Source organism: Tiliqua scincoides, chromosome 11 (assembly GCF_035046505.1).
Source record: "Tiliqua scincoides isolate rTilSci1 chromosome 11, rTilSci1.hap2, whole genome shotgun sequence".
Lineage (NCBI taxonomy): Eukaryota > Metazoa > Chordata > Lepidosauria > Squamata > Scincidae > Tiliqua > Tiliqua scincoides.
The window spans coordinates 15,593,705-15,614,000 of NC_089831.1; the positions used below are offsets into that span (position 1 = coordinate 15,593,705).

At 43.9% G+C, this 20,296-nt stretch overlaps 1 protein-coding gene across 2 annotated transcripts in view; it reads left to right on the forward strand.

The window, feature by feature from the left end:
- Positions 1 to 19,736, forward strand: part of DCPS (decapping enzyme, scavenger) — a 39,773-nt gene extending 20,037 nt beyond the window's left edge. For both annotated transcript variants that reach the window (XM_066639511.1, XM_066639512.1), the window contains exons 3-6: positions 8,363 to 8,508; positions 13,945 to 14,058; positions 16,804 to 16,914; positions 18,981 to 19,736. In XM_066639511.1, the coding sequence (XP_066495608.1) occupies positions 8,363 to 8,508; positions 13,945 to 14,058; positions 16,804 to 16,914; positions 18,981 to 19,247 (638 nt within the window). In that variant the 3' untranslated portion in view covers positions 19,248 to 19,736. The remainder of the gene's footprint in view (positions 1 to 8,362; positions 8,509 to 13,944; positions 14,059 to 16,803; positions 16,915 to 18,980) is intronic.
- The last annotated feature ends 560 nt before the right edge of the window (positions 19,737 to 20,296 follow it).

Below are 20,296 nucleotides of genomic sequence, written 5' to 3' on the forward strand. Positions count from 1 at the left end.
TTTCTACTTGCAAGGATCTTTGCTCATAGGGAATATTCAAAAATATTGCAAATCTGCCACATTGGGACCCTACCACCTTCTTTTTCTGTATCTTATAGTCTAGACCTGCGTGGTCTCCAAGAGCTTCTCCCTATGCCCCCTCTTGAAAGACAGAACTATTTTTCTGCCTGTTTGGAGGTTTGCGTCCATCCCTCTAGTTTGCAACAGCTTCTCACCCTCTTGGTCTCAGTGTTTTAAACTGCAACGCTCCCAGCTTGCAAAGTAACTTATCAAATGGCGCATGGAACACTTGCTTGGGGTAAAACAAACAAACGACTCTGGAGTACACGGGAGCACCCACTGCCAGTCTCCCAAGGGCTGCTATTTGCTTTATGGATGCATGCTTATCAGCCACATAACTTAAGTCAGGGTTGCCATCATGCAACTTAGACATGTGATGTAGGCTTTTAAAGTACCTATGGAAAAGGGAGAGACAATTGAGAAAGCACTCTTGGCTCTTTCTGCTTGTTCCCTCCCTCTCCCACTTTGCCCACCTGGAGAGGAGGAATCTTGGTCCCCTTGTCAGTTGCCACTTTGGATTACAAAGTCTGTGCCCGGTGTCCAGCTGGTAACTTCAATTTTAATGTGACTTTGAATTTACATGCAAAACGTTCTCACCATAGTAAATTCTTGAAAAGAGACATCTGAACATTTTTTATGAGGTGTGCAAATGAGTTTCGTTTTAAATCCCTTTTATTATTTTTCCATCCTTAATGTAATTGTCCCATACTTTTCTTTAAAAGTGACTCAGATGTCTTATTAATGGTTTCTTTCCATATTCTGCAATTAAATTTTATGGCCTCCTTTCCTCCCCCCCCCCCCCCCCGGCAAGTGATTCACATTTCATACACTGGAATTGTTGGTTGTTGTCTCCTTTTGGGAGCCATAGGCATCTGAGGATTGCAATGGATCTCCAGCCTGAAAGTGATCCTCCTTGTCGGTTTTGTGTTTTATTTGGCTTACTGTTCCTGAGGTCAGAGCAATTGAATGTTGGGGGTGAAAACGTACATTGCCTTAACTTAGAAAGGTCCTGCCAAGAATCTTAATCTAAAGTCAAACACACTGATTTTATATTGCCTACTGTAAACTCTCTGCAAACACTGTCCACGTGTTCTGGGAACATCCATCAGCTTGTTATAGGTTCCTCAGGCTTCTCTTTCACTACATTAATCTTGGAGAGCTTTTATCAATGGCCTTATGCCCTTGGTAACAACTCATCGCTTTTGTTGTTGCATTTGCCAGGAGTATTTAACTAACAGAACTCCACATATTCTGCAATTGCACCATGCAAGTGTATTGTTCAGCCACTGAGAACTAGAGCTTTCAATTATTGTTATTATTATTGGTTCTCACCCTTAAGGCTGATGATCCATCAAGATCTACAGCTCTTTACAGAGTAAACCAAAAAGATAGGTCCCTGCATGCAAGGGGATTGCAGTGTAAAATTTGACTTGCTTGGTTCCATTACTGAGGCTTAGCTTTAGTGGAAGGTGAAGGCACAGTGTCATCAGATCACATAATAAGGTGGGGAAGATGAGAGGAGATGAGAAGATGAGAGGAAATGCTAGAAAACCAGGAAGAAAACTAAGGTAAGGTGGGGGGGTTTGATATCAGCTGCAATCATAAATCTTCTAGTTATATTTTCTCTCCCTCCCCAAAGTGTGTCTGAGTCTTGATCTGAAGGACTTTTAAGGACCGAGTGTAAACAGGGCTGCCGGAGCACAGAACTTGATTCTTAAAGATTAATGGTTTGTAAGTTGGTACAGTTGAACAGAGTCCTAATACTCTGCCGATTATTATCTTTTTGGATGATGAATTGTGCTTGAACTACACACCATGCTTAGATACAAGTTCGATAAGCTATATAAACACAGGTAATCTGCTTAATCTGTCCTCAATGACAAAGAGACAGGTTCCCCATCTGTGTGCCTTGTCAGTGCATAGGGCTGCACCCTGTCATCTAGAGCTTTTTTCAAGACAGGCTCCTGCATGAAAAATGCTTTCTCCCAAATGAGTGGACCTGGGAGTAGATTTCTCTTTAAAATTACTCTTCAAACCTTGGGATACTGTGTGCATTGACCTAGTGAGACTTAATAAAGGTGTTTGCATAGGAAAACACTGCCAAAGAGATAGCCTAATATGATGGATGGTGGCACTAGCTCACAACACAGAGAGTCAGGTTCAGATTGCTTCTCAGCCGTTGATACTGTCACTGGCTCAGCCGAACCTAGCTAAGAGACTGAGCTACAAATTCAGAAACCCTCAGTTAGAGTCCCGTTTCTGCCATTAAAGGCAGGTTGTTAAAGGCAGGTTGGCAAAACCACCTCTTTGCCTCATCTCTCCCATCTGCAGTATGGGGACAGTCCCTGATCTCTTGCATCCAACTTGGGTTATGATTTGTCCAGGGCCGACTTGAGTAAGTGGTTTATATTAGCTGTTTCATAAAGCACAAAGCAACCTTCTGAGGCCCATTAAAATGCACAGCATGCTTCTTAATGGTGCGGAAGCTGGAGCAAAATGGAGTGCGAAGCAAAGGGTGCCAAATTCCGTATTATTAACAAGTAATTGTGTTGATGTCATTGTGTGTCATGAGTGTAAGCAGAATCCTGAATGCCTCCGCCTTTCTTTGTATAGACTCAAGATGCTAGCCCTCATTGTTGAAGGGAAAACGCTGAACCACATGTAAGCAATAACTATTAAAAGTGTAATGTTGGAGGAGACTTTGTCAAATGAACTGTGAGCAGGATGGCTCTCCTTCCACCACCACCCCATATCCTCTTCTTCCATATTACTTTTCCTGGCCTCATCTTATACCATGTTCCCCACCCCGGTGCTTCCCTTTCTTTCCCCCACTGCCATAACACTCAGCATTCTTTTTGGCCAGCCATGTCGGAAGCTAATGAGCTTAAGAAACTCAGCTGCACTTCCCTGATCCCCGTGACCTGAAGTTACCACATTCTTTTACTGCCTGCAGCAAACTCCTTCAGACCCTCATTGGTAATGCTTTGTAGTTTGGGAAGCTGAGGGTCATCCATACAGCTGGCTGTAACAAGTTAATTAGAGGCAGATATCAAGTGGGATCCTGGTGTTCTCTGTCCCAGGCTCTTCCTGTTACCAGCGCAGCTTGCCAGTTTCCTAGTGGGAATGTAACCTCAATTAAACCATTGCATCCAAAAATTCTTTTGGCTTGTTTACAGTGTTCTTTTATTCCAGTTTTGCTCATAAGTCCACCAAAATCAGTTGCCCATATGAAATATTCGCTTTCAGTATCTCCCTGTGTCAGCCATTAGTTAGCCATCAACAGCCTGGTGAGGGGAGAAAAGAACAGACTCTCTTTCAGCTTACAGAAATCTTCCCTCCCTCATTGCCCGGAGGCAATTCTTAAAGCGCATTTTTGTCTATTAATAATTTTTGTTCTATTTTCCGACAATCCCTGCTTAGCAACTTCCAGTCTGCTGTGCAACAATATCCATGGCCCATACATACACCTACCAAAAGAAATTCTTAAGGGTTTTTCTTTCCCACGGCAAAAACTTATATCCAAATTGGTGGTTTTGGTTTTTCCCCCCTCTTTTTTTGGCATTTATTTGTTCCTTTTTAACAACACCAAAAATGTTCCCTAGGCAGTTCACTGCCCAGATAGCAGTCCGAAATGTTTCTGAGTAAAACCGTTTAATAATGCGTCAGTAGCCATGCTTTTAGTTGCTTTCAGTTCATTTCCAAAGGGGTTGGTGCTATAAAAAATGTTCTGCAGTACATGTTTCTAAAAAGTGGCCAAAGAAGGAATGTCCAAGAATATCATCTGTAAGTTTGGTTCCTAATCCTTATGAGGCGTGGGGTGGGGTTGAAGGAACTTATTGGTGGAAGTTTGCCTAGCTGCCCAAAGGGTGGTGGACCCCACTTCTTTCTTTGTCAGGATGTCGTGTTAGCTGGTGTGACTGAGCCTCTGCTTGTACATGTTTTTGGACATGTTTTTGGATTGTATTGAGGACTGTGGTGATGAGAAGTGAATGGGGATATGGGTGGGCCGCACTGTACATCTACAGAGAGAGTGAGATCTCCCTAATTTGGGTATGTGTGTTAATCCTATACAGTAGTGGTCCCCTAACTGTGTGCCATGGTGCACTCACAGGGGTGCCATGTGGCCTTCCCAGCTTGCTGGGCTGAGATTATGCAAGATCTTTTGCGATCTGGTGGGCCACTGGGAGATAAAGGAAGCTGGACTAGATGAGCCCTGGGCCTGATCCAGCAGGGCTCTTCTTATGTTCTTATGATCTTGGCCCATCTAACTGGGAAAAATAGACTGTGTGGCTCCCCTGTGAGTTCAAAGGGCTCCACAGCCAACTTCCCAACCAAGTTTGGAAACCACTGCTATACAGAATTACACATGCTTAAACACATTAATTTCAATACAGTGAGTCTGCACCTAACTCTCCATAGGATCATGCTGCAAGGCTGGTTCCCCAAATTGCTCTGCCTTTGGGTGAAAGGGTCATGATTCTGGTATCTGGGCAAGTTCAGCCTCCCAGCTGTACTAGTTCCACTTTCAGCCTAAGCTACCCTCTGAGGACTCAGAGCAAGTGTGTTAACCAGTAAGCACAGCTGGCATGTTAAGGAGAGACAAAATAAACCAGTCCTGCCTTGAAATGGAAGTGGTGGAGGAGTTTCTCCACCCCCAGTGCAGCTGTAACCCAAGAAGAGCATCTGAATGAGTTTTCCAGCCCGTGAAAAGTGACACTGCAATACCATGGCTTATTAATTAATTTGGCTTATTAAGCCCAAGCAAATGTGCCAGGAGCTGATGAGTCAACTAGCTGTGATGTGGAGGTTGGCTGTACAGGCAATCAAAGCAGCAGCAACAGAGCACGGGATAAATAAAGCAGGAGGGATTGGAAGGTCTTCAGAGAGAGAGAGGGCAAGGGAAGAAACAGCAAAGTATTTTTTTTAAAGCTTGTTTTATTTTTGTGTTTCAAAGTTGTTGTTGACATAGTCCTGGACTTCTTGTGATAATCGTGAGGTCTGGCTTTAGGTAAGGAAAACATACTTAGAATTTATGTAGTGCTTGCTGAGGGTGCACATCCATTATCTTGATGTAGTCTTTACCATACAGAATGATTGCAAGTATTATCTCCATATTGCAGATGGGAAGGTGGAGGCTGAGAGAGAGCTGCTTGCTTAAGACTGCCCATCGAGTTCCAGGCTGAGGCCAGGTTCAAACAGGGGAAGTCCTAGTTTGCCACCCAGTCTCGTATCCGCTGCACTGCATCAGCTCATGTTGGAAATGGCTATCCAAGGTTTCCAGGCTCAGTCACGTTTGTTAATGTATAGTGGAGTTAAAATCAGCCAGCGCTGCTGCTCTGCATGAAAGATGCTGCAAGCAAAATCTGTCCAAGTGCCTTGTGGGCCGTGTGGAAGAGGCCAGACTTTGCTTACTCCAAAACCCTTGACCAAGAAATGCCTTTCCCATGTCTTTCAAACCAGAAATTATTTCATGAATTCCTTCAGATCTCCTGCATCATTTGTTTTCTTTAATTGTCCAAATGTAAACACTGAAGTTAAGCATATCAACATCTATCTTGCTTATTTGGCCAGATGCTATTAAATAATGATCATTAATAAGCGGGGCCTAATCTTGTTTCATGCTTGATCCCGAACTGAAGGTCATGAAACAATCTATCAGTAAAGAAACACAGAGCAAGACAAAAATGCTTTTTACATACCAAGTGATGAGAGCAAAGAATTCTGGGAGTAATGTCAAGCATGTGGATTAGAAGGCATAGGGAAGCAATGGGAGTTATCATATAGTATTTCCCAAGTTGTATCTCCTTTCCGGAGGGCCAAACCAATTTAGCATGTCTGGGGCCTTGCAGCAGTCCAGCTGTGTGAGCCCATGATGAATTATCTTATTGTATGTTGGCCCTGCAACATGGCAGCAGTTTCTTCTTTCTCTCCTGGGTAAAGGTTGGATTTCCCCACCAAGGAAACTTGACAATGCAAATTGGGTCCAGAACATCAAATGAAGTCTTTGTAGGTCCAGGATGGCCACCTGCTAGGTGCGTCCATTTCCATACATTCCTTCTTGAATCTCTTGGGATTTCAGTCGGGTTTTTTTGGCCCTATTATTTTCTCTGTGGTCAGTGTTGTTTGTATGGATTTTATCCATCTCATGTTTGAGAACCTCTCCCTTGGAAATGGTCCTGAACATCCAGATTGTGTGGCTGTTCTGCTTTCATTGACTGACACTGAAGAAGCAGTCACACGCTTTTCGCTAGGTTATCCCTTCCCACCCATCCTTGGGAACAAACTGAACAAATCAGCACAGACTGTTCTTTACTAGCATCCATCAGACTCTAGGGGAATTGGACTCTTCAAATGTCATGTTCTCTAAGTCATCCTTGTGACAAAATAGGTCAATTCTGTCTGCTTCCCATATGTGTCTCAATTTCATTTCCCTGAACAATCAGTTCTTGTGAAGCTCATGCAGCCTTCCCCATCTGATTTTGACTGTAAGTTACCAGTGCCCACTGGTATACCTGGTGCTATGGATTTCGCTTCCCAGTATGGACATCCTCAAACTTGGATATTTAGGTAGACACTTTCATGGAGAGTTGGCTATTCTGAGCATCTGTCATGCAGCTCTCACCCATCTGTCAAGGTGGGGCTCAAATCAGATTTGCATTGAATCTGTAGAAGCTGTTTTAAGTAGGTTGGCAGAAGCTGTTTTGGGGGATTTAATGGTGCTGATAAATGCTTTCAGGATACCCAGTTGCTATGTTGGCTGCTAAACCTGTGCATTTGAAAAAGAACACATTTATAACAAAGACTTTACTCTCTCTTCCAGAAGAAATTGACACCATAGAGGCTGTCTCAAGTTATTTCCATACTAACTCTTTTTTTCTGAAGTTCACTTAGTTGTTACAAAAAGATCCAGACAGCACCATTGCTAAATTGGTGCACTCCCTTCTCTTCTGAGTTGTCCTTCCATCTTTTTTCCAGATCTGATATGCAGCAGCTTTTTTTTTTTCTGTATATTGAACTGAAGCACCCTCGTGAACTGGCAAAGCAGTACTGACACCCACCCCGTCAGTACTTTGAAGAGCAGAAAGGGGCAGGGGGGCAGAGCTGCACGAAGGTTGCCCAGTAACTGGGACCCTTGAGGTTCCAGAAGGGAATCCATTTCTCAAGAATCCCCCTGCAGGGAGGAATCTTTTTCATATAGTTTCCTATTTTGCTTCTGCAGAAGGTTTCCTTTGAATGAGGAGAAAGAGAAGAAGGAACTCCTAGAGGGCCTTCCCCAGTGGCAGCAACAAGCCCTGTGGTTCCTGGGCTGCTACACGTTGCTGCTGAGGGAAGGCACAGCTGGGACACTGACCTCCAGTTCTGGCTCAGCATGTGCTCCACTTCGGTCCTTGGAGATTGCTTTGAGAAGGCACTGCTTGCAAGTTCCTGGGAAACTCTTTGGATGGCAAATCTGAGAGTAAGGTAGCCAAGAGGGAACCCATTTAGGAAACAGTTAAAAAGGCCAGTTTCAGCTATGCTTCAGAACAATCGGTTCTGCTTCAGGGACTGCTTTAAATCGCAACAAATGGGGAGACTTGTGCTAACTGAAGGCAGCAAATGTGCTAAACATACTTTCCAGAGCGCAAGTCCCATTCAGCCAAACGAGACGTGTGTCTGAGTGAATATGTTCATGATCCAGCCCATGGAAAGAGATTGTAGTGGGGAGCCGGAATGTCAAAAGCTGCCTTATGTTGTGTCATACCATCGGTGCCACTGTCCGACTGGTCCACGCTCACTGGCCGTATCTCTCTAGGGTTTCAGAGAGGCGACATACCTAGCCATACCTGGGATAACAGGGAAAGAACTGGAGACCTCCTGAGTGCAAAGTAGCTGTTCCACTGTGTTACAGACCTGTATTATAGCACTATAAGTGCCACGTGAGAGCAAGACTCAAAATTGTATTTCCAACTGACTGCAGAATAGTGTTGCTGAAAGACATTCAAGTGGAAAGGATATGGGACATCCCGTTACTTTAGTGGGTCTCCCTGCAGTTCTCTCCTCTGGCCAGGATAAGATGGTGGTTTGTAGGCTGAATTTTCATCTCACATCCATCCAGCCTCCAGTTCTGGACCTGTTGTGGTCTCTAGACCTGAAATGGGAGTACATGGCTACCATACCATCCTCTTTGCATCCAAGGTTACTCTTGGCAAACAACGTAGCGGCAGTTCTTGAAAGCAGTCACAGAGACAGACAGAATTGCTTAGACTCAGGGTTTTTTTTTTCTGATGATAATCATACTGTGCAAATATGTTTACAATTCCAGAGATAAAGACTACTGTGGTGTACCCAGCAACGGAGAAACATCTTCAGAAGTACTTGCGTCAAGAAGTATATCTCATCCAGGAGACGGCAGAAGATTACAAGAACATTACTCTGCCTTTTATCCAATCGCAAAGCTTCAGCATCCAGGTGTGGAATGTAATTGCTTGTTATGAATATGTCCTGGTACGGTCTGTGGCTGGAATCCAAAGAGCTTCTTCAGGCGCACCCAGGGCCCAGTGGAATGCCCAGTGGAATTTTTGGCTTTCCCCCCTGTTTGAATGGCAGACCTGAGGTGCTGCAACACAAGGTGTTTATGAAGCTCCCCTTAGTTTCTGAAGGAATTTGCCATATGCCATGGGAGAGGGGGGAGGGGGGTGCTGCTTGAGTAGCACATATCCAAACCACATGTAGGTATGCAGAACTAATCATGCCACTCCTTGGAGCCAGATCAAGGCCTTTTCAAAAGGCATTCAGCCCATTTCAGGAGATGGGCTTTGTGACTCAGTCTTTCAGAGGAATAATTACGAGCACTTACAAGATTTAGCAATTAGTTGGACTTCTTGTTGGATGCAATTTCATCAGGGTTTTGAAGGCATTCAACACGCAGTAGGATTTTTCTGATAAATTATCCTTCTTGGATGTAAGGCTGCTGGACAGAGAACATATTGCCTCTTTGCAGTGACAAGAACAGCATTAAACATGAAATCTTTAAACATGATTTAAAAATCTTATATTGATTATTATTGATGAGAGGTGTAACCTTTTGTCTGATCAAATCAATTATCAAATCTTTTTTAACAATTCCAAAAAAAATAATTCCTTTGTGGGTCCTTCCTCCTGTCCCTTCTTCCTTTCTTGCACAAGAGGAGAAGAGTGAGCTTCTACCTTCTCTTAAAGAACAAACCACACTTCCTTGTTACATAGAAACCTGGGGAACTGTGGCTTGCTAACTAATTATGGGTTGTGTCCTAAGTTTAGCTAGTCATGACTAAGAGAGTCAGTCATGATGAACTGAAGTTAAGATAAAACTTCATATTTGGACTGATAACAATATCACCACCATTAAGTGTCCTGATCTCTTTTAATGATAGTAAGTTAGCAAATCACAGTTTCTCCAGGTTCTTATGTAATAGGGAACTGTTTGTTTCAAAGTGAGAACAAAGGCTCTTGCTCTTTTTTCACATCCAAGGTCAGGGTGGGTGAGAAGCACAAACCTGAGACTCCCTTAGACTGCCTTAGACTTGTTGACCTAGCACTAAACCAAGAGTTAAGAGTTCTGGCTGAAACACGCCCATTTGTTCCAGAGAAACGGAGCAATTGGAGGGAAAGCATGGAAATACAGCATCATAGTATGTTAGAGCTGTGGTTGGGGAGGGGGGAGGCAGGACCAGGTTCATTCCTTGCCCTGATAGGGTGCCCTGTATGCCCTAAAAGTGCACACACATTTTGAGTTTTTTTCCCCCAGGGATGATGAAGGTGACTCTCTTGGGCACAGCACTTACTGATTGCACAAAGTGGAATGTAATTACTGAAGAAATGCCACACCACTTTGGCTTTATAATTAATTAGATAATATTGGTGCAAGAGGTTGATGAAGGCAGGTGTGTTCCAGATAACGTCAATGATTTGATCTGCACGGCAAGGACTGCACCACAGAAATTAGCCCATACTCCTAGTTGCTGTTGTGTGTTGCTGATTGCAGCCGCCTCCATGATCCTCCCCCTCTTTTGTAACCCTAGCCCTGGAAATCTCTTCTAAGGCTTTTCCACAAGGATCATTTAGTTAGTATGGTACACGTGCAGTTGTTCAGATGATCCAGACATTTTAGACCACATAGAGGTTTTCTTGTAGAGTTACTGCATTTTTTGAGCACACAAACTATTTTCTCTCTCCTCAATATGCATATTGTGCACCCATAGACTCTCCGTTTTGTTAGTGTCATATAGAATATGTTTGCATGTGTATCATCAGGAAAACAGACTGCATAATGCTGATGAAGTCATTAGTCATGGTCCACATAGTGGAGCCTCTCCCTCCTACTCCAATCCATGCTCTTGGAGAGCTGTAAATTTTCGGGGGGGGGAGCGGTTGTCCTAAGAGGCTAGGCATTGCCGAGCAAGGGAATGTGTCCTCTCACGACAGTACCTGCCATTCATAAACTATATGATTTTTATTTTTTTAATTCTGTCAAGGCTGTGTACGTTCCTGAGCTGGTGCAGGAGCACCCATCCCCTACTAGTATCTCATGAGAATGGGCAAAAAGTTACAGCGGTTAAATATTCATGGTAACATGCCAGACATATATTGAGCCAAAGTGCCAGGTGTACCCATGGAGTGCATTTTCAAGGCCAAGATGTGTTTCTGCTACTTGTGAAAGAAAATGGAGAAGAGGCTGCCTTTGAGCATGAGCAAAATATGTTTTCATTCACTGCAGACTTGATCTTTAGCAGCTCTACATAGGGAACTGTGTTTTGCTGAGTCAGATTTTCATCTGAGCTTCCTGTTGTCAATACTGACTGGCAGGTTTCTTACACAAGGTTCTTTCCCAGCCTTTGCCGAAAATGAACCTGGGACCATCTTATATGCAAAGTAAGTGTGCCCCTATCCCCTCTCAGATTAGAAATCGAGAACAAAGTGTCTCTTTGGGAGCAGCATTGCCCTCTTACAGGGGAGAGAGAGAAGAAAAAGGCCAACATCTGCTGAGACTTCCAAGCAACACTGTATTCCCTTTGTGGCCAAAATGCACATTTTCTCTGAAATGCAACAGAGCAGCAGCATTTCAGAGGAGGCCTGCACGATGCGGCCATGAACTTCGCCTTTGCTCTGCCATCGCACACCACAGCAAAATGTGGCGTTCATTGTTACGATGTTTATCTAATTATTTGCAGCTGCAGAAGGCTGGCCTTTTTGCAGCTGGTGACAAAAGGTTGCTTCACAGGCTCCAAATGTGCTCTCCAAATTTCTTTCTTTCTTTCTTTCTTTCTTTCTTTCTTTCTTTCTTTCTTTCTTTCTTTCTTTCTTTCTTTCTTTCTTTCTTTCTTTCTTTCTTTCTTTCTTTCTTTCTTTCTTTCTTTCTTTCTTTCAAAAGTCCCTTTAAAAAAAATAAATCTCCCCTGCCAACATAAATAGTTCCTAGCTGGGCTAATGTGCAGCAAGCATCTGTTTCCTTTCAGGAAGGAGCAGGGTGACTTGAGTACTGTTCCAGTACTGGCCTTGATGCCATGGCTGAGTCCTGTTCCTTAGATTGCAGTTTTGAAATATTTATTTACTTATTTATTACAGTATTTACATACCGCCTTTCACATAGGTTCAAGGCAGTGTACATTGGGAGGCTGGCCCAAAACCCCATTTTTTCAAATGGGATTTTAAACTTATTTTTCATAGAACCCTTCATTTCTCCAGAGGCTTCCCTTTTCACAGTGCGATCATCTTTCCTGGCTGCAAAGCTCTCATGCCATCTGTGCTTCTGCAGGCAACAGCTAAAACAAAGCCCAGCCAGGTTCTCAAGCAGTTATCCATTCTTGCCAGGTGATACCTCCATATTCCTCCTCCACCCCCTCACAGCACCTTGTACCCAGTTTCCGATCTCCCATCCAAAGGCACAACCTGAGCTGATCTCACTTAGCTTCTTCAGGCAAGGTGGCAGTTCAGCCTCCACTTTCTGCCACACACACCAGTTGAGCAGCACCCGTCTGCCCATGTTTATCATTAGTGAGCAAGTGTAAATGTGGTTCACACGCTGTAGCCTTGGCCTCAGAAGAGATCCATGTGACTGGATTATGTCTGACAACCATAATGTGGCAAAGAACTTTGAATGACCAAGATTAGCTGCTTTTGGCACCTGCATGTAGCTTTTGGTTTTGGGTATGTCCCATCGCAAGGGTTCAAGCACAACATAACAGAATCCTAGTGCCTAGTGATCTTCAAGAAAAATAAATCTTCCTTTGCCTTTATTCCGCATATTCTTATTTTTGAAAAGTGTGATCCCTGTGTGTGGTGAACCACAAACCTGGGCTTTTGAAAAAAAAAATTGTTTTTAAAATGGCTTTCCTGTTGGCATGTTTTCATGAGATTCGGAGCCAAAGAAGCTCCTCATTGGCAAATGCAGTTCTAGAGCACTACTCTCTGCTAGAAAGCAGATGGGTGGGGGGAGAGTTCAGGGGAAAAGGTGAACATAACAGCCCCACTGGATCAGGCCATAGGCCCATCTAGTCCAGCTTCCTGTCTCTCACAGTGGCCCACCAAATGCCCCAGGGAGCACACCAGATAACAAGAGACCTGCATCCTGGTGCCCTCCCTTGCATCTGGCATTCTGACACAGCCCATTTCTGAAATCAGGAGGTTACACATACCTCCTGGGATATGGGTGAGATATAAATACAGTGAATTTCATGAGAACATTGAATGCACATCTTAAATCATCTTTCTGAGCATGGTTTCAAGCCCATGTTTGCCACTGAATGTGGAGCCAGACCCATAATCAGTCACAAAAGTTCATAAAGAAGAAAGCAAAGTCAACCAGAGCTTCTTTTGAAAGCAGGTAATTTTGTCATGTATTTGTGCCGGGAGAATAGCAAATGATCCTATTGCAGAGATGTGGCAAAATTACCCCCCCCCCCCCCCGAAGAGAAGCTGATTAGAAATTAACTCAGGCCAGCACCATGAATCATGCAGGGTAGCGCTGGTCAGCCTCTCCTGTCAGTGGGTTCTTGTTACCCTGCACATCCTTGATCTTGTCTGATCTTGGAAGCTAAGCAGGGTCAGGCCTGGTTAGTACTTGGATGGGAGACTGCCTGGGAATACCGGGTGCTGTAGGCTTATACCATAGTCTTTCGAGACTGAAGGTTGCCAACCATTTAGTACAGCCCTCAAGTATTTGATAAACTTACTTCTGGCATCACACTAGAAGTCTTGATATGCTATTTGGAAGTTACTGGCTTAATTATTATTGCTTTGCTGCATTTGTTTCTGTGCCAGCAAAGTATGCAGGGAGTTTTTGTATCTAAAGGTCTTGTCTCTCTTTCTCTTCCCTCCTCAACTACATTAAAAAATAATAAACTGGTCTCCTTTGGCAAAGTCAATTTCAGGGATAATTCTTTCCAAGTTCTCTTAGGCAGGAGTGTTGCAATTGTTCTCTTGGAATAAACTATCTCTAAATCCCTATTGAAATGAGTGTTCTGCTTTCAGAAATTGCAGGAATGTTTTGTAGAAAAGACAAATGCAACCTTAACTTAATCCTTAACTTAACCATTAACTTAAATGTTGAAAGGGCAACAGTACCCTTGTATATCTAGAGAATGATCTCCTCTTTGCAATGTAGTACTTGGTCGTGGTTCGGATGCATGACATTTTATTGTTTGATGGATAATTAACTGTAAATCTTATTAGGTATGAAATCATTTGACCTGTTTGTGAATCCAAATGCAATTTTTTTTTTTAAAAGCTGAGACCTACAATGAGGTTTCCACTTGCAGAGAACAAAACGATGAAAAGAGCTTGAGCTGCTCGGAGGAGAATGATGCACTTTGACATGTTGAAGATATATGTAGTTTATTTTTAGAAATAATTCATTTGTCTCTTTAGTGGGTCTACAATATCCTGGAGAAGAAGGCTGAGGCCGACCGGGTAGTCTACGAAAATCCAGATCCTGCCAATGGTTTTATTCTTATTCCTGATCTTAAATGGGATCAAAAGCAGGTTAGTAAGATGTTCTGTCGATAGACGTCGATGTTCCATCTCGTCTGATCTTGGAAGCTAAGCAGGGTCAGGCCTGGTTAGTACTTGGATGGGAGACCGCCTGGGAATACCGGGTGCTGTAGGCTTATACCATAGTCTTTCGAGACTGAAGGTTGTCAACCATTTTTTTTTTCCATCCTTCACAGGGATGTCTGCACAGTTTTTAAAATGGTGAGGATGACAACATACCAGGCGAGGGTCCACAGTGGCATTTGGCAGCTTGCTTCTAGTGACTGTGGTGGGTGTATATACATGCAAAAGAGCACTTTAACAGTGCAGTCTTATTCTTGTTTACTCATAAACAAGTCCTGTTCTGCTCGATGAGACTTACTCCCAGGAAAGCGAGCGTAGGATTGTAAGGTTGGGCACCATCTTGCAGACTTGCCTGCTGTTTCACATTTCATTGCTGGTATGGTTAATTTTGAATTACTGACAGTGTATTATAGAGCACATGAGTTCCATAAGCAATAGAATAGGCTCTTGCAGAGTTAAATAAGTACCAGGGATAATAAGTGGAACCGTGGATATTGTGAAGTGTGTATGAACGTCAAGCATTAGTTATTGCTATGAGGCTAAGAGTTGTAGAAGTACAAAAGTATCCATCTTTTCACCTGTGAAATGTTGGCAGGTATGGAGTTTACATTAATCCTGCTCTCTCTGCCCCCTCTTGGGTCTCTGCATGAGCCCTGGCTTGAAACGACTCTCTTCCCTTCCACAGCTGTTTCACAATAATACTATGATGTTTATAAAATGAGACCTTGATATCTTACTCCTTACTGTGGGTGTCTTATTCCTTACTAGTGCTGCTATTTCACATGTTTTTCATTGATGTTGAATTATTTGTACCTTAAATTATTCAACCTTCAGTGGAAAGGCAGCATAACAGTGTTTAAAGCAAAGAAATCCATCAGTATCTCAATAAAGGCACTGCTGGTGAAGTGTTTGACAGGATATATTTTCTTCAAAAATTTAATTAGTAGGTTTAAAGGCAAGTTGTTCATTGACTCCTATCATTCAGGCTTTGGACCATTTCCTTTCTTCTTACTCCCTATACTTTCTTCACTCTTGCTCCCAAGAGATCTTGCAGGCTGGCACTCCTACAGCAATTCCCACCGAAGCAAGGCTTTTTGCAGAAAACATAGCCCCAAGTTTTGCAAGGGATGTAACTTTAAAAGCTTTCCAGCTGCTATATAAGGACACTTTCAGCAGGGCCTTTTTAAATTGCACAGCTGTCTTGGGTCCAGCCCTTTTGTGGGGCAGAGTAGGGCAGCTGATTCAAATTCTATCCTAAGTCCCCAAGTTGTTAGTTATTTAATTTAAAGTATAATTTAGTGTGGTGTAGTGAAGGTGTGGTGGGACAAGAGTCTTACCAGTTTAAATGTTCTGCCATTTATGCTTGTTCAGAGTTCCTTTGCATGGTTTCCAGTCCCTTTATCACCTTATCACCAGTCCCTTATCGCTGTCAGCACCTTGCCATGGACTTCAAGTCCAATAGGATTTCCAAAGCGACTCTTGGAGGGGGGACATCCTTCTCTCTCTTTCCAGGGTGGCAATTTAATTGAGAAAGACAGGGACTTTAATTATGATGGAACTTGAATCCTGACAGGCTGATGGAGGGCAGCAAGGACTCTGAATGCATGTGTATGTCATCAACCTGGGATTCTCCAAAGGGCCAGTGCAAGGCAGGGCTGCTGCTGTTCACAGTATCAAACCATTGGCACAAGGCTGCTTGTGTAGAACAAGAAGTTAGTTTGTCCAGGCCTTGAGCTGAGGTGGGGTCCTTCACATGCAGACCCCGCTATGGGACTCATCAGCATCATCCAGTTTATTGTTGTGTTGCAAGAAGAGTAAGGGGTGTAAGCAAGCTTCCTAAATGGCAAACCGGTTTCTGCCTCTGCCAGGGCTGGCCCAAGACAACTGTGGCATCGGAGGCTCCAAATATGACCACCACCACCCTTTGTGTGGCATGTTGTCAAGCCAGATGCTGCCCCCCTTTTCTCTGCATCACTCCAAATGCTGCCTCCACCACCACTCTGCCTCTCCTCCATGCTTCCTTTTCATCTCTGTTCCCCTGTTGCATTTCAAAGGGTGCAGAAACTGAGGTGTCACCCTACAGACAATTCATACCCTCTACTAATCTGCTGAGTCAACTGCCTTAGTTGGCCTTCATGGCCTAGCTGGCCCTGACCACCACTAGGTCTAGAGATCCATTGGCCAGTGTCCAGGCTCAGGCACAAATGTCCAAACTTGAGCCTTGTTTGCTTTCTGAACCAATAAGCCAAGGGATGTGAGGGGTTCCACCTGGACACTGTCGTACTCTGATCAAAGGAAGGAACAGCTTTTGCATACACTTTGCACTGTGGTCCATTAGGTTAGGTAGGCCTTTCTCTGTGGTGGCCCTTTGGATATGGAATGTCTTGCCCCATTCCTCTGTCCTCTGCTCTCCCTGCACATAAGGGGGACGACTGAAGCCCCACTTCTTTCATCAGACGTTTGGGCTCTGCAAATTGATGGCCGTTGAATGCTGCAACTGAAAGATGAATTGGTGTGAGGAGGGGGGCCTGTCTTGTTTTATATTTGATGTTTGTATTGGGTTTGTTGCTTCATGTTTATAGTTATATGCTGTTAGCTGCCTTGGGACCTTCATGTGAAGTGAAAGGCTGGGGCTTAAATGGAAATGATTAAATAAACATTTTGTGTTTGCAGCTTGACGATTTATACTTAATTGCTATCTGCCACTGCCGGGGAATCAAATCACTGAGGGACCTTACGGCTGAGCATCTACCTTTGCTGAGGAACATGGCGCAAGAAGGGAAGGTAGGCATTTTTTTCCATGTTTACATTTGATATGGTGGGTAGAAACTCAGAACGAGTACAGACATTAGCACTGCCTGTCTCTCCCAGAAATAAGTGCAGTACTTGGAGTCTACTCATGTGAGCAGTATAATGCCAGAAGAGCAAACCTGCATGAAATTTCCCCTTGTCTCCTGTGACACAAGGAAATTGGAAGTTGCCGTTTTCCTGTTCGTAGAGGAAGAGCTGCAGAATCTTCTTTTGGGAACAGAATTTATTAACTTATTTATATAAGGTCGTTGTAGGTATCATCCCGGGCCAGGGACAGTATGAACATTCAGATGTCATTTTCCTTTCTCACCAGAGGTCATGCCTAGCCTTTTTATGTAGGAAGAGCATTCAAGACTTTTTCTTCCCCATCAACGTTTAGCTCTAAGAAAGTTCTTGATGCCAGCATTTCAGAGTTTCTTTAAATTGAAATTCTCTTGAAAATGTTCCTGAAATTGCTTCTGTTTTGGGTTGTTTATGCAGTTTTGACAGCCATTGCAAAGGATGTAGGCAGTGGAAAGTGTTTCTCAGCTGATCTCAATCAAACCCTTTTGATTCGCTGCACTTTTAAACTCAAGATAAGGGGCAGCTCAGAACCAGATGCATGTAGTTCGCACAGTAGCAATGGCCTTCAAATTAACTGAGGCTGTTGGGAAGACTGTGTGTGTTTCATTGTGTGTGCCGATCATCCTGAGATAACAATCCCAGAAGGACCGCATTTGGATCAATGAGCCTTGGCTCCTGCAGGCCTGAAAGAGAGCTGCCATTAAAGATACACTATCAAATGAGGTTTATGTGTGTCAGAGGGCCAAAAACAAAATTTCTCACAGGAAGGCTGGCCAGTTGCGCTTTGTCGTCATTCACTGGGCACTATGTCTAAGGTCAGCAAAGGATTTTTTGCTTGCAACTCAAACTGAACGGTGAAGATGTTGAGAGGAGAGGTGGCCTTGGGTTAGTAGCCTGCCTAGATGTAAGCCTAGGGCTAGAATCTGCCCCAGTCAGTAGTCCCATCTGGGGATCGCTTCTGGAGTGAGGCAGTTCCCATGGTATAGGGGTCAGAATTAGTGTCTGGAAGAATGGTCAATAGCAGAGGGCAAAGAGCAGTGAGGCCAAGGGGGTGATACAAGGAACAAGGATGATGGAACAAGGAAGTCCAAGAATGCTGCCAGCAAGTCACGTGGGAAGCTGTGCAGAGTTGAGCCAAAGGACTTGTGACCGTTCATCCCGACACCAACTATCTTACTTGTTTCCTGACACTGTTTTGTTTACGGCTCAGGTTATGAGATACTTGCTGGAAGCCAGTCAGTTCACCCAAGTTCACTTTTCAGGCTTTTAATTAATGCGCATAGTGTGTCTGAACAGTAATGCTTTTTACAGGATTGCTTGAATGATTTTGCTGCCTTGTACTTAAATGACAAGCCAGCTTGGCTGGCAGGCAAAGGGTGAAATGCTGGGCTTGCCAGTTTCTCCCCAACTCCTTGCCCCCCTTTTCTATTAAACCTTGGGGATGTGAGCAGTCTTGACTCTCTTGCCCCAATCACCCTTTCTTTCTTTCAGTTCCCACTGGCTGTGTGACTATGCTGAGCATAAGGCTTTTACTGCTAAGAGCAAGCAGTGCAGAAGAAAGACACCTGCCTGCCTATCTGTGCTGTGACACATCTAGGCCACAAGTCTAAACTAGTTCTAAACCATTTTAGCTATTATGGCTTCCCCCAAGGAACCACAGAAACTGTAGTGAACACTGGCTCTAGTCCTCCTGCAGAATGACAGTCCTAATGTAGATGTAGACACCTGCAGCACAGGTGTGTCCAATACAGGTGCCACAGACTGCACATCAGGGATTTCTGGCACTCCTGGACAGGTACAGTGCCCCAAGGGAGGTCTGGGTGCCTGCTTCTCTTGTGCCATGCTGCTGTCTGGTCCCCATGTAGGAAACCAGGGTTCATATGTAATATAGTATGTTTGATTTTGGACAATCTTTTGGACAAATGTGCTACAACTTGTTCGATGCATTGATGTACTATGCCTTTTTTCCCTTTTAGGAAGCCATAGTAAAGCGCTATGGAATTCCTGGGTCCCAATTGCGGGTCTACCTGCATTACCAGCCATCCTACTACCACCTCCATGTACATTTCACTGCTCTGAGCTACGATGCACCAGGATGCTCTGTGGAGAGAGCCCATCTCCTCTCAGATGTGATAGATAACCTGGAGCTTGACTCCCAGTACTATCAGAAGCGCACCTTGACTTTTGCCCTCCGGGCTGACGAACCTTTGCTGAAGAAATGCCAAGAAGCTGGTCGAGTCTGAACTGTTAAAGATGGTTAAACTAAGTGTATATACCTTTTATAGGGATAATTTTGTATTGTTTTTAAGACATTTCGGCTCATTTTCAAAGTAACACAAAACCATGTTTCAGAACAATGTGAATAAACCTAAAAGAGCTGCTGGCCCCTTCCTCATGCTGTTTCACTTCAGAACAAACCACAGTTCCTAACTGCATACAAACTCAGGAAACTGTGGTTTGTTGACTTTATGTTGGTACAAACCATGTTATCCAATTCTGGCTGATGTCCTGATTTGTTCCTATCACTCGTTAGTTAACCAACTGCAGTTCTCTTGCCTGGGGAAGGGAAGATGAGTGCAAGCCTGCTGCTCTCTCATATTGTTTGCATAGCGCTAAACCCTGGTTTGGCCTTGCATCTGAGTCTGGCCATTGTTTTTGGTTTTGTAATGTTGAGTTTGTATTTTCCATTCCTGTAGCAGTTAGATAATTTTTCCTGTTAATAAATGGTTATGCTCTGGCTCCATCAATTTTTCTTTCTCTTTAGGAAGTTTTGGTATCTCTGGCAACCCCAGTTGCAGGATCTGGAAAAGACTTCTGCAGGGAGCTGCAGCTGGTACATACATAACCTTGGTCCAAGTAGACCTTTGGTCTAGTGCAGTGCTTCCCAAAGTGTGGGTCGTGAGGCCAAGCATAGTGGGTCGCAACCTGTGCCCTCCTGCCTGTCTGCTCATGCAATAGTTTGGCTCCAAGTAGGAGCCATTCCAGAAGCCCCATTACTTACTGAAGCCGCCAGAGGCCTCTCCTGGTTCAGTGACCCACTTTGTAGGCCTCTATGCGTCTCAGAATGGCCCTCAGAAGCCGCTGTAAGCCACTTCCAGTTTTCAGAAGCCACTTCAGGTTTGAATGACATTTCTTTCCACCAATAGTTCAAAGATTTTAGATCATTTATAAATACTGTAAGCTAAATTTATTATTTGTGGGGGGGGGGGGTTCAAATTAATTATATTTGCTCATTTAATGGTTATTAGTTTAGGGAAAGCTATTTGTTACTGGATGATTCCAGAGTAACCCC